Source organism: Takifugu flavidus, chromosome 8 (genome assembly GCF_003711565.1).
Source record: "Takifugu flavidus isolate HTHZ2018 chromosome 8, ASM371156v2, whole genome shotgun sequence".
Classification (NCBI taxonomy): Eukaryota; Metazoa; Chordata; class Actinopteri; order Tetraodontiformes; family Tetraodontidae; genus Takifugu; species Takifugu flavidus.
This window is the reverse complement of record NC_079527.1, coordinates 14,509,644-14,523,176: the sequence shown is the minus strand read 5'-3', so window position 1 is coordinate 14,523,176 and position 13,533 is coordinate 14,509,644. Positions and strand designations below refer to the sequence as shown.

Sequence of the window (13,533 nt, the reverse complement as noted above, 5' to 3'; positions counted from 1 at the left end):
CCATCCTGGATCCCGGCGTCAACCTACCGAGCTGTTCTGGCACTGCACGCTGGAGCTGTTGAAGCGGAGCGCCGTCACTCGGTGGCTGACCCCCTGGATGTGGAGGACACACTCGTACCCCCGCTGGCCAGACTGAGGCTGCGGCAGGTTCTTGGCCTTCAGTGTGATGGGTTTAACCTCCCCCGCTGGGATCAGAATCTCCTCAGAGCGCACCAGCTGGGGACAGTCCTGCACGAAGGACAGGGACACGGAGCGGAACAAGATGAATATTCATCTGCTTTGATTTGCTTGACTTCATTTTGGCACATTGTCTCAGCGTGTAGGGCCAGGTGTATTGTGGGTAGTTTGTCACCAGCAACATCACGTCAATGCTAAAACGAGCTAAACTCGATAAAAAAGTCGAAACTGCAGAATTTGAGTCTGAAATGCCGTTTTTAAACAAAATAAGCTTGGATGGGCGTCTTCCTGAAGACTGAGACGTAACGCAGGATGAGAGAGCCAGCACGGGGGTGGGGGGAGGAAGACGAGCAAAGGACGGTAAGAAAGATGTGCAGTTGTGCTTGAACGAAGATTACGCATGTGATTGTGGATGCAAACGTCCCACTGACCTCAGAGGCGTTGACCCGGCCCTCCTGGAAGGAACAGCTGGAGGGGTCGTGGGTGCACAGGTTGCGGTACTTGCACCAGTGGCAGCGGAAGGCACTGTTCACACATGACAGACACCTACACACACACACGCACACGCACACGCACACACACACACACACACAGAGTCAGAGAGAAAGCCAGTTTGTCCAACTGCCACAGAGGAAATGAGTTCAGATCCCAAGTGGGCACCTGCTGTTCCCGTGCCCTTGCGCTTGGCACCCTCACTAATAGCTGCTCAGCCGTGTTCTCCCTACACACATCTTTCAGGGCCACGCAATAGTGATGCCACGGCGTGGCTGGCGTGGACGGCAGGCCGCGCATCAGCCCTCCTCAGCAGAATCAGGCAGAGCCAGAGAGTGGAGGAGTAATGGGGACACTAAGACACTGGCACAGCTTGATCCTGCAATTACCATTAGCCTTACATTGTTGGAGTGTCGCTGTAATTACCAGCTGTTCGCTTTCTGTTTGCGTGCGGGACCATTTTTAGATGTGCACCGTGTCACCACTGGGTACATGCTGCCACTGCCAGTTGTATTCTGGGCCTTTAAGGAAATCTAGCAGTGTCCTAAACATATTTCCTTTCAAAGTGTGGCAGCTTGGTAAATGTGCTTTTTTTCTGCTGTTTGCCGTTAATGTGGATGACTGGAGAGAACATTTAAGCACCGACAGACACAAATCCACCGTAAAACAAGATTTTCAATTGATTGACGCGGTGTTTACTGTCTACATTTATGTCCAAGCGAGCTGAAGCGTTTAGATTACATGTTGAGGACATCCTGAAAGGATAATAGGACAAGCCACGAGTCCCACGCCCCTGCTAGCATCACTGCTCTCGTGTCTCTTCTTGCTCGATTCAGCAACACTCCCAGTCGAGGGGGCTTTTGCAACAAGCACTGACAGAATCAGCCACACTGGAATAAATAGAGCAATCGCAAAGGCGCCGCCGCCGCCACTGATGTCGCCAATCCAGGGATTCGAACATCACTCAATCAGGGAGAGACGTGGCCTGAAATGTGCCGGCAAATCTGCTCCTGAAGCCCAGTTAGGCAGAAAACTGTGCGGTTTGTAGCTTCATTCGTCAAACAGCGCAGAAACATCCCATCGCAAAGCTCAGGGAGCGGCTGGAGATCAGGTTACATGAACCATCCTTCTGAGGAGAGAACGTGGGCAGATACTCACAGCTGGTGGACGCTGCAGTTGTAAAACTTCACCTCTGTGCTGATAACCATCTGGCCCGTTTCCTTAGAATTGAGCCGGAGCTCAACCCCAGACCAGTCTGAAAGGGAGAGAGAGACGGGATTCGTTACAGCGGATTCCTGAGCCGACTAGTTTAGAGTTGATGATGTCGTCCAAATGGAGGTTCCTTGGAAATATGGAGAAATAAACTAAGAAAGTTTTAGTGGCAGATGAAATTGTTTCTCCACCACACAGCAGCTAAATCTGACTGTTGCTTCAGTGTGTGTGTGTGTGTGTGTGTGTGTGTGTATGTGTGTGTGTGTGAGGTACAGCTGACATTCAGTGTGTGGGCGGTTCGAATGACCCCCCCGAGCCCTGTTCTCTCCGCAGCACCTGTTGGAAATCAGGCTGTGTTGCACAAATCTCTACAGACGGCAGACGAGGCTCCTATCTGACTTCTACCACTGCACATTTGTCAGACGAGTCCTTCCTCTCCTCCACGATTTGCTTCTTCCTGAGTGCACAAACGCGTCTCCTGGTTTTCGGAGTTTTATCTCTGCCGCCCCCGCTTTGCTTTGTTTTAATTTCTCCCCCTTCCTTTTGTTTTCCATATTTAATCGCATTTCCTGCTCTGGTTTCCTTCTTTCTCGGTCGTCCACCGATGTTGATGTGGTGGGAGGAGGGGCTGGCTGACATTTACCTAGGATGGAACATTCATATTAGCGTCTGATGCACCACGCCCCATGGGAGCTCTGGGCAAACAGGGCTGTCATTTACACACTGGGAGGAGGTTTACCAAACCCCCAAACACACGGAGATTTCCACACTCTGCACATACTATACTATTCAGGGTGTTTGTAGCCGTTCGGCCTGACAGACAACAGGTATTTATTGACAGACAACAGGCATTTATTGACAGACAACAGGTGGGAGTGTTTCTAATGATATATATGTGTTTGCAAATGAGTGAATGCCAGGTCCACTGTGGTGTGTGTCTGGAGAACGCCTGAAAGGTCACGAGATTTCCATGAATAGTAGAGAGGTGATTAGCATATTATTATTGCTTCCTGGACCTAAAGGTTTGTATGCTCAGCTGCCTCTGTAAAAAAAAAGGAAAAAACCCTCCTGAAATGTGTTACCTGGACTCAGAGCCACACGCACAACAATCTTTATAAAAATAAAGGCCTTCTTAGTTATGTCCAGCTTTCAGAAATGTCCTTTTTTTGTTGCTAACAAGCAAACAAGAGTGGAATTGTAATAGCCCAACAACAGCCTACTCTCCTGATCATTTATTATTATATTTAGCCCGTGAAGTCATCGGGTATCCTAGAGATCGTAGCCGCAGATGCTAAGACACTAATTTACCGCATCAACTCCTCCAGCGCATCTTCAACTTACTGGCAGATTGAATCAGCGCTCGAGCCTCCTGCTGGTTAGAACCTCTCTGGGCGGTAATGTGCGGAGCTGCAGCTCTCAGTCTGATCCTCCATCAGCGATAATGAGACATAACTTCTGCCTAGTGCACTTTACTTCCAGGGAACCGACCCTGGGTCAGCGGGAGCTCGTCACATATATGTCGACTGCCTCAGGTGGGTATTTGGAATCGATTAAGGGTTGTAACTTTAGAGACAGGCGGCTAAAATGGTGACGAATTAAAAAATGGAGTGAAAGCAGCCGATGGGGTGGGGGGGGGTGAGCAAGCCTACCTTGGTCAGTGGGGATGAGGGGGACATCCTTGGCGGCTGGAGACACACACAGTATCTGGTTGCCATTAACCTGCCCCTCAACCTCCGTCAGGTTTCCAAAGGAGCAGGTGATGCCTGCAGAAAGGTCTGGAACATGACTGACCTTCAACAGCAGCTGCACAGAAACAACAGCAACAGGTCAGCAACAGCCAGAACAACCGTTCGTTCAAATACCTAATGGGCGAGGATGGATACTTCTCACGTCTAACATGTTTCTACCCAGATTCCCAATAACAGGAAGCCTATTTTTAGATGAGCTTCTGAATTTTTGTTCCCACTGAAAAATGTTCATCCTCGCATTTACAACGCAGAAAAACTCAATTGCTTGGAAAGTGTCCTTGGGTAGACGTCTCTGGCTGTCTGAATTCCTTTGGGGGGAACCGTCAGTGGCGGATAGAAGAAAGCGGGCAGGAAATATCCACTTGAGGTCCCCCTCAGCAAATCACCAACAAGACAGCCTGGTTTTGTGTCCTGGCGGAGGAGCCGGACCAATCAGAGATCAGGCTGTCCTCAACTGTCTGCTGATTGAGTAGCCCTGACAGGGGACGCTCACGTCGATGATGTAGCTTCCATGTTTCCTGGGGGGCATCGGGAATGTGTTCCACTGAATCTACAGCAGCTAACAGGCTGCTGCTGCTGCTGTGGCACAATCTGCCGTTAACTTTGCCAAAACATGTTGCTGCTCAGAAATGTTCTCAACATTATAACGAGGTTTTGAAAAAAAACCCGCCCGCGCTTAGATCTTAATCTTCCTTTTCAATTCAGCCGACGCGGCGGCAGCAGCCAGCGCAGCCATCTGAACAGCAGTCAGGAAAGTAAACGGAGCGCTTCCTCGGCCAATTGGATGCTTCCCTCACAAGGACACACCAGGAAGCAGCACGCGCTCTCACACCGGCGCGGGGCTCGGAACACGCCAACATGCAGATGAACACGGAGGCGTTTGAAGTCGTCCTCTGGAGAGCGGTGACACCGCGCCTGGGTCTTTCAGCTGCTCTCCTATAAATAAAAGTGTGGTGCACGCAGGGTGTGTGATCCGGCTCTCTAGCCAAGAGAGGCAGCCTGGATAATTATCACCATGGCATTTCACAGCCTTCTTCCATTAGCTGTTATTTTTGGGCCATACCGTTTGAAGTTTCTCTTTGTTTTATCTGGATCTCACTAAACACCGCAGGGCTACTGGGACGGGCGCGGCGGCTGAGCAGCTTAACTGTAGGACTTTCAAGAGATGCTGACTGTCTCGGCTGCCTCCCTTGTTAGCTGGCTCGCGCTGGTACCCAGCGAGCAGGTTGATGATTCCCGTCCTTTTTCCCACTCATCACCTCTTGTTTTACTTCCACCACGCTTGTGTTGTTTTGACTCTCAGGTGTGTGACAGAGATCCGTGATTAAAGCAATCAAAGTCTTTTGTTCAAGGAGGAATTCCCCAAGTAACCGCTCTCTTAATTAGCGCTCATTGCTGTGTAAAGACACATGCGGTATCTGGGTAAACACTCAGAGACAGAGCGTTCGTGCTTCACGAGCTGTTGCTCCTTTGTTCTCCCGTCCTTGTGGAGGTTGTCGCTGCCGTGTTTTTCACCCGTCCGCAGCGGTAAAAGGTCTAATTGGTGGCAGAGTTGTCACTGTTTTATTCTCGGCAGCTGGATCGCTCCCACGTGGAGCGGCTCCACCGTCCACAGCACCGCTAACGCTCCCTGTCAACTTGAGCGTCTCAGAGTGTTTTTGTCCATTTTTGCAACAAAGTGCTCAAATAGGAGAAGTTCTACAGAGGACTGGACGGGACAGAGATGGCGTCCGAGGCCAGAACAAGTGAAACAAGCGTTCTGCTCATGAGTGCTGAAGAGGTAGAAACGTAAGATGTAATCTGTTGTCACGGGGAACAGCGACACTCATGAGCTGGAAAATGTTACAACTAGCTGGAAGGAAGTTAACCTGGAGCCACAATGAGTAAAAACAGGCCCAACAGGAAGTGCTGTGATAACGATGAGGTGTTTGTGTGAGCACAGATATGGAAATGACTCTGACGGAGAGGGGGGAGCTGGAATATCTGCAGGAGTTTTGAGGGCTGGTTTTGCTTTCTGTTTCTGCTAAACAGCCCAAAACTGAAACTGTGTGATCGTGCACAAACACACGGAGCATCTCAGCAAACGGGCGGGCGGAGCCTCTCACAGCTGCTCTATCTGCCTGATTTGTCTTAGTCCGTGCACAAAGGCTGCGCTGCGCCGAGTTGCACTCGGACAACTTTAACACCTACACACCCTCCCACGCAAACATGTCTTGGCACACATTGATTGCTCTGAACCGAGTGAGCATATGCATGCCCAAACCCCCACGCAGAGCTCTTATGAACCTTCCCATCTAATGTTTATGCATCAGCCACAATCAAGACCAAGTAAACCACCTTGTGGGTTCATTTAAAACCTTTTCCCTGTACGTGGGTAGCAGATATGCTAATTCATTCTAATGCAGAACAGTAATGGCTGAAACTGCAGCTCTGGCTGCTTCCTGTGCGCTGGAGAAGATACTCACAGGTACGCTGGGCTCTGACACGGCGATGCTGTCCGGGTACACGGAGACTTTCACACACTGGTTGAGAGAGGCAGCAAAGCGGTACGGCTCCTCGGCGCGCTCGCATCGGCTCCGCTGAGAACAACTGGACAGAAAAAGAGACAGAAATATATAATCGATGTTTGAAATGTGAGCTTATTTGGCGAGAACGGCCACTTAAACGGAGCAAATTCTGTTCGTGCAGCCATTATTGTGATCCACGATCTCCGTCTGATGGCAACCAGACTGCTTCACAACTGCTTTTGGGCGTCCCACCAGGTGCCTGACGCGCTCGTCTCCTCCATAATTGCTCAAACTGATTTGCTCTGTGTTCGCTGCAGCTGCGAACGGGACGCGTTCGCCGGTCTGATCCAGTTACGCCGGCGCTCGTTTGCAAAACATATGGTGAACGAAGACACCCGCCCCCCCCCCCCCCCCCCCCCATCCAGATGAATCCAAAAGTTACAGAAACTGTTTGAAATGTCAACAGTTGTTCTCCAGGACAGATGTTGAAGGTGTGTCTGGATTCCCACCGTCTCCGTTTGGTCATTTACCCACCGAACCCGCAGCATTTAGCCCCACAGCCCCATTATACCCTTCAGAACCTGCCACTGTGCGAGGAGCAAATTGGACAGCGTTCAGTCATGAGAGCTCTTAATGGTCAGACGGCGTATCAAGTACCGGCGACAACTCCCCCGTCCACTACATTAAACCCTCCCTCATTAAAGCTCAGCTGCCTCCTCCTTATTAAAACGGCGCTGTGCCTGCAGCCGTCACACCAAAGGCTCGCCATCCTCCTCCACCCCAGCGGTGCGTCCGTCTGACTGACTGTCTGGTCACAGCGCCTCTAATTGGACCCCGACGGGTCAGGCGCTGTCCAGGGTGCTGATGCACCACCCCGTCCATTTCCCCCCCCCCCCGACTGTGTGTGTCTGTGAGTGCACGTTAGGGTTCGTATCATGCTTCTTAAACACAGATTCTCACCCACACTGACACTTAGCTACATCTTCATCGTCAGCCTCCGTCTGCAATTATGTTGTCAGAGGTTGGAGGCCTCAGCGAGCTCGCAGATATCCAGACCTCATGCAGCTCGGCGGGGGGGGGGGAATTTACATTGTTGCTTTAAATTAGTACCTCGTTTCCACGGTGGATTTTTTTTTTTTTTTCTTGGGCTCTGGAGCTTCAGGAGTCATTCCGCCGTGCACGTTTACCCTCTTTGCCTCCCATTTGCACAACTTGAAATAAGCACAACTCTCTTAAGCTGAGAACAGTTTGGTGATTCTGTGACGACGGAGGCAGGAAATCCCACTTTATCTGCTCCAGATGAAGGCTGTGGTACAATATCCCAGAAAAGTGTAAAATCCGAACAGATTCAAAATAAAAACCTGGATGGTTATTTAATAACAAAAAGATCCGAATTGATTTTCCTCGCTTTTTTTTTTTTAAGTAAAAATTCATTTTTAGCGGGGCCAAGTAAAATGAGAGCGCAGCAAGGGGGTGGAGGATGGCTGCTGTTGCCATGGTTTCAGGAGATGGCCATTATCTCTGTGTAGTTAGAAGCTGACCCCTTGCCTCTCTCATTAGCTGAAGTGCACGCCACTGAGTGTTGACTAGAATCCTCTGGTCTTCATATTCCCCCTCCAGACGCCCCCTCCCCTCATCCTCCTGTCTGGCTCCGGCCTGTCACTCAGTATCCTCCCAGATCCTTTTTGTTCTATCGCTCACATTCCTGAGAGGGGGGGGGGGGCTCACATGAGGAAATCTTCAAGGAAATGCGCAGTGAGTGGATTTCTTTGTCTCAAAAGCAACTACACACACACACACACACACACGTGCATGCAAAGACCAAATCATTTGTGTCAGCAGGCAGAGACCGACGGCACCGACGCGGCTGAACGGGCGGCTCGCCTCCATCCGGTGGCGGCGGGGAAGAGTCGGCGAGGGCGCGGCGCCCTGTCCATGGTGCTGAACGGCTGCTGACGCCGTCATTACTCACAGCTCAGCGTCGCTGCTGCCAGCTAAGAATGCAGATTTAAGCATTTCCTGCAGTCACATATGGCAGAAAACATCAGGAGGGCTCAGGGTGCTTCGTGCACTTTGTGTGATGTGCACGAGAGCGTTTGAGCTGTAACCGGAGGTAAGACTGCACAGCACGCCGTTGACCACCGTGGCTGTCAGGGTTGGGCTGCTGCGGTAGCGCTGGGGAGAACGAGGAGCCTCGGTGATGGTCTCCATGGACGCGCGCTCGTGAGCACGTGCACACGTTTGACTCCAGCTGGCAATTTAAAATGTTGCCCCATGCAAAAAATACAGATTTCCCACTTTAGGGAGACGAGCGTTCTTTAGAGATGGATGCTGGCAAGAAGCCGATCGCATGAACCGCAGAAGCTAAAGTGAGATGCTAACACTTAACAGCCTTTTTACCGCTTTCTGCTGAAAACCAGTAACAGGCAGCAAAAATGTTCAGCAGAAATATATGTTAGCATGACAGCAGTAAAAATTACACAGGCACATTAAATGTTACAGCCACCTATTTAAAGCTAACGATTTGCCTTCCCATCCACCCGCTGAAGCTAGCACGACCTCAACACCTTTTCCTGAGCACACCTACACACAGCCAGACCTTTGCGGCTCCACAGAAGAGGCCGGCAGCGGGGAAAGATGTCTGTGTTCGCAGCCCTCCTCCCCATTACCACATCTAAGCACTTCAGTGGAATTGCGTAGGTCTGTCTGATTGCAGCTCGAGCTGCGAGTGCTGTGTTTAAAAACAGGAGGAGAGAACAGGGGGGGAGCCATTTTACAATCACCAGGCTGGAGCCAGACCGCAGGAGGAAAGGACAGAAGAGCAGAGATGAGGAAGGAAGGATGCTTGGAGGAGGCAGGAAGCATGCTGGGAAGCCATAGGTGAACAGGAGCCCAACACGTGTATGCTGAATATTTGATGATACTTAACGATCCTTTACATTAATGACATGCTAGCAGGTTGTGTTTGCAAGTCAGATTTGATTTGCTGGAATGAAGCTTCATCCTCTAAACATGTATGAAGCCTGACGGCGGTGGAGCATGGAGAGAGGAAACAGGTGGGAGGCGATGTGCAGCACGGGACACGCACACGCACGCGCGCTCGTGCCTCCTCCCCCTTTAATATTTTATTTTAATACTGACTGATTTAGAGCAGTTTTAATGCTGCGCCATAAAGTGAGAAATAGTCCAGTTTAACCACTGACATAAATAAAAGATGGCCGCTGCTCTGCCACTTCCTCCCATTACAGCAAAGCCAAAATGTCCGCCATAAGAGCCAAGGTCTCAGCTGCTGACTGTGGTGCTTCAGACCGTTTTTTAATGGGAAGAAAAATGGTAATTAATCGGAGTAATAACGATGCGATACTTCCAGTCACTCCGAATGACTCCTAATCTCAGCTGGAGCCCGGATTCATACAGAAGTGAAGGATATCAGGAATATCTGCTGCTGGGGGACAGGGGACGCTTCCTCCTATTTATGTACAGTCATGAAGCTAGCATGATGTAACTAGGTAGCTAACCACAAACCAAATTCATGCTACTGCGTTGGTTTTGGGTGCTGCTTTAAAGCCAAAGTTCATGTCAGTCCCCCGACCCACCGCTGCCAATCACGGGAGGCTCCTGTCACCACTGACGACAGACGGCGGCAGACAGAACGCAGATTCTGAGCCCGGAGAATCCCGTCACTCCGTCTCCTCACAGGCTGCTAAACTACAAACTGTGTCAGTCGTCCTCACGCGCGGGGTGAAGAAACAGAGATGATGAGAGACAAAAGATTCACAAAGACGCCGCTGCTCGGGGCCCTGCGTCAACACGAACACTAGAGTGGGCTGCTCGGAGAGAAAATGGGAGCAAAAAGCAAAGGGTGCAGCGATGGAAGCGTCTCAGAAGGAGAAACTAGCACACATCCACTGGATCACATCTCTATAAGATAACCCACAAGTCACGTAGCCAAACTCTTCCAACCCGCGTGTTGTGGAAATCTTTGGCAGTATTGACGGACTTGCATGGTGGTGATCAATAAGTCATTAAGCAGCGCTGCCAAGATGGATGCAGCTCCGCTCTGACGGCTAGCTGCTGCTGCGGCCGGGGCGGCGCAGGCCCACGTCCACGACACCGGTGGTGGTTCCGTCAGGGGCGCGCTGACGAACCAGAGCGCTCTTAAGTGAGCTGTGTTGGTACCAGCTGTAGTTCCCGTGGACAGACGCCATGACGCCAACGTCCTAACCACATTAATCAATGTCCAATTCCTCATTTCCTACCCAAACCGAGGCAACGGTGTTGAAATATCGGAGAGTTTGGCAGCTTTAAACACGGATTTGGGTGACGTGCGGAGCTGCGCCATCCACACTACTGCGTGGGTTGGTACGGAAACAGATCTGAGTGGAGGCTGACAACGTGATACAACACAGTATCACAGTGTAGGGCTGATGTTGTTGTGCTCGGAGCAGCACCAATGCTGAGTCACCCCCCTGCTGGGACCTGCAACACCAATAGCCCCAAAGCCGCCCGCTAAATGGTGAACTCCTGCTCGTTTTACCAGCCTTTTCTTTTACCTTATTCTTCAAGCCCTTCCTGCACTGACAGTTTTAGATTTCTGTTTTAGTACAACAATAACATGCCAGGCCAGGAGGTGGCGGTAATGCTCACATCAGCATTCACCTAAAGCCCGTTCCGATTTCACATTCTGACAAATCTAAAAGGGCGTTGTTTTTCTTCTGATGGAACTTTTGCAGCAAGATGCACCTTGGTAGGCAGGGCAGTGCGGGGCGTTTGGAGAGGGAGACTTTTGGGGCATTTTTGTAAAGCTAATTTAACAGAAGTGGCAAGATGAAGGGGGAGACGAGTGAGAAAAGCATCATAACAGCTTCTGGGTTTTGGATTGTGGCCTGACGGAGGCTGAACAGCCCATTCACAGCGCGGTGAGTGAAGAGCGCTCAAGATGATGAGCTCGCTTTGCACTGCAATCAGAATGCTGCTTGGTTTTGTGGGCCGATGAGACATCAAACAGCGTCCTCCCTCTCCCATTCGGCTGCCTTCATTCTTACCCCCCCCATTTTACCCCACTCGTTCTCCGTGCATTCAGTGGATGGCGAGCAGCTGCTGGTAATTAAAGGGACTTCAGAGCCTCACACCATGCTGAATCAGAGAGAGACAACGAAGACAAAGATGACACTTCCAGACTGGATTCGCAAACCAAGCTAATGTCCCGCGATGTTGCCAATTAGCCACCTTAAAATACCAAACCTGAATGGAAACGCAAACACAAATGTAAAGACCGAGCCGTGAAAGGAAAAGAAAGGGGAAGAACGCGGAAGAAAGGGAAATTGATGCTATTGTGGATGGCAGCTATAAAAAGAGGCAGAGCGATCAAAGTGAGGGGTGTTTGTGGAGTGTGGACGAGCTTATTCCAGTGGGAAGAACGTCTAAATGGGAGACGGCCCAGTTGGGAGCTACGCTGAGTTAAGAGGACATGAGCGGCTTAGATTAGATGGTCGCCTGGCTGTGAGGGGAGATGTGAGGAGAGGTACGTGTGCACGTGGGAAAGAGGGATCATTTCATGACGCAGGGAAAAGGAGTTGAAATAAACAGTGTTGATCACAGCTGCGGCTGCCACAAAACTGGCAGAGATGCCGTTTTTATGTGTTTGTGATGAGAAGAAGGCTGCAGCTGCTCCTCTCCAACAGTCTTCATGCTAGCTAAAGCGCCACAACGGCGCTCTTCAGCTTTCAATTCTCAAGGACCAGAGATGAACTTGTGCTACTGCGTCGTTCTTCCAGTGGTTTTCTCTTCTTTTAATTGCTCTTTGTCTCTGCGGTGGCTAAATCAGAGCCGACAGCGGTCCTACTGTACTCTGATGCAGGGTCAGGGGCAGTGAAAGGGGTATTAGGAGCACAAGACAGGTGGCGCGGGGGTCTGCCGGGCTGAGGGAACAGATGGCTTATCTGACATGAATTGAAGGCCGTGACCTTTATTCCCCACGGTACGCTACAGCAGTACACACCAGTGTTTGTCCGTGTACACAAAAATCGACCTCATGGGCAAGCGCACGTTCAAACTCGACACCTCTGAGGAATTAAAAAAAAAGACTCCTTTCTTCCTCAAAGCCATTCGGAGCCGTTCTGTTATTTCTCTTCAGTTTATATTATTCCTACAGAGACACGCATGATGAATCTAGCCTCGCGTATAGGCTAATGTTGTGGTAAACGCCTGTGCGAAGGCATGGACTTGCAGATGTATGCTGAATTAGCCTGGCGCTCGGCAATTATTTGTCCTGTCCCAGCTTTGGAGTGATGTAAATTACTTTAAGTGCACTCTGCAGGGACCGCCATCACAATAATGATGATTGCGGCGGGGCTCTGACATGCACAAATATTCAGCTATACCTTGAGTGAGTGGGACCGCATTTAGGAGCGCGCTGCCTGTGCGGAATTCAAAGCAGCTAAGAAGCAGCTCAGACTGATGAGTGTGAGTGCAGGAGAACCAAAGGGAGAAACATTCCAGCATCTTTCAGCGTGTCACCCTCTCTCCACACTGTACCCTCTAAATCATCTCATCCAGTTTCATCCAATGTCCCAGACCCACAATAAGACATATTCATGTTTTGTTCAAGGTCTTTTCCCGTCAGTTTTTCCCCTCGTGTCTCTCTTCCTGCATGTTCAAGCAGCTGCAATAACACTTTATCACCAGCAGGTGTCGCTCATGACTTCTGAGGTCACTCACGGGACGTTGTGGATAATGTAGGAAGAAAATGTCGTTTAACATGATCCAAATGTATTAAAAATGTATAAAGCTCGAACAGATTTATCACATGACCTATTAGAATACTCACTATTTGAAATATTTAAGAGAATTTACCCAATAGTCACAATAATTCAATGTAAACCTTTTTTTTTTGTCCACATGAATTTAAAAGTGCTCATTGAACACAACTGAGGGGGACTTACATATTATGCAGGACACACCAGCCACAGTGAGGATCTCCAGAGCTTAGACACTCTCCACATGTCCCGTACTGCTCACAGGACTCGATGGGAACTTGGGTAACCTGGAAGCAGATGAAAAGGTCAGGGTCAGAGTGAAGCAATATAAAGAGAAGACAACAGAAACCCGTGTGTGTGTGTGTGTGTGTGCAGTAAATGCTCATCGATTCCAACATTAACAGATGATTTATCAGCCGCCTACACAGTTAATTCCCCATCCCTTTGTTTCCTCGCCGCGCTCTAATATTAAACAGTTTGTGCTCGTGTTTCCCAACAATAACAATGTTTTATGTTGATCTGATGTACAGCAAAATGCGCCTCAAGTGTCCAACTGCGCCGCGTCCCCGTATGTCTGTGCAAGTGATGTCGACAGCCCAGGCAACTGTTGCCTTCATCCCCGGCCAAAGAAACAGCAGT

The 13,533-nt window shown here is 50.1% G+C and overlaps 1 protein-coding gene across 3 annotated transcripts in view; it reads right to left on the bottom strand.

Moving 5' to 3' along the window:
• Positions 1-13,533, bottom strand: part of plxna2 (plexin A2) — a 129,476-nt gene that overhangs the window by 41,681 nt on the left and 74,262 nt on the right. For all 3 annotated transcript variants that reach the window (XM_057040396.1, XM_057040397.1, XM_057040398.1), the window contains exons 5-10: positions 13,081-13,181; positions 6,095-6,218; positions 3,531-3,684; positions 1,828-1,924; positions 609-723; positions 28-228 (exon numbers count right to left, since the gene is read on the bottom strand). In XM_057040396.1, the coding sequence (XP_056896376.1) occupies positions 28-228; positions 609-723; positions 1,828-1,924; positions 3,531-3,684; positions 6,095-6,218; positions 13,081-13,181 (792 nt within the window). The remainder of the gene's footprint in view (positions 1-27; positions 229-608; positions 724-1,827; positions 1,925-3,530; positions 3,685-6,094; positions 6,219-13,080; positions 13,182-13,533) is intronic.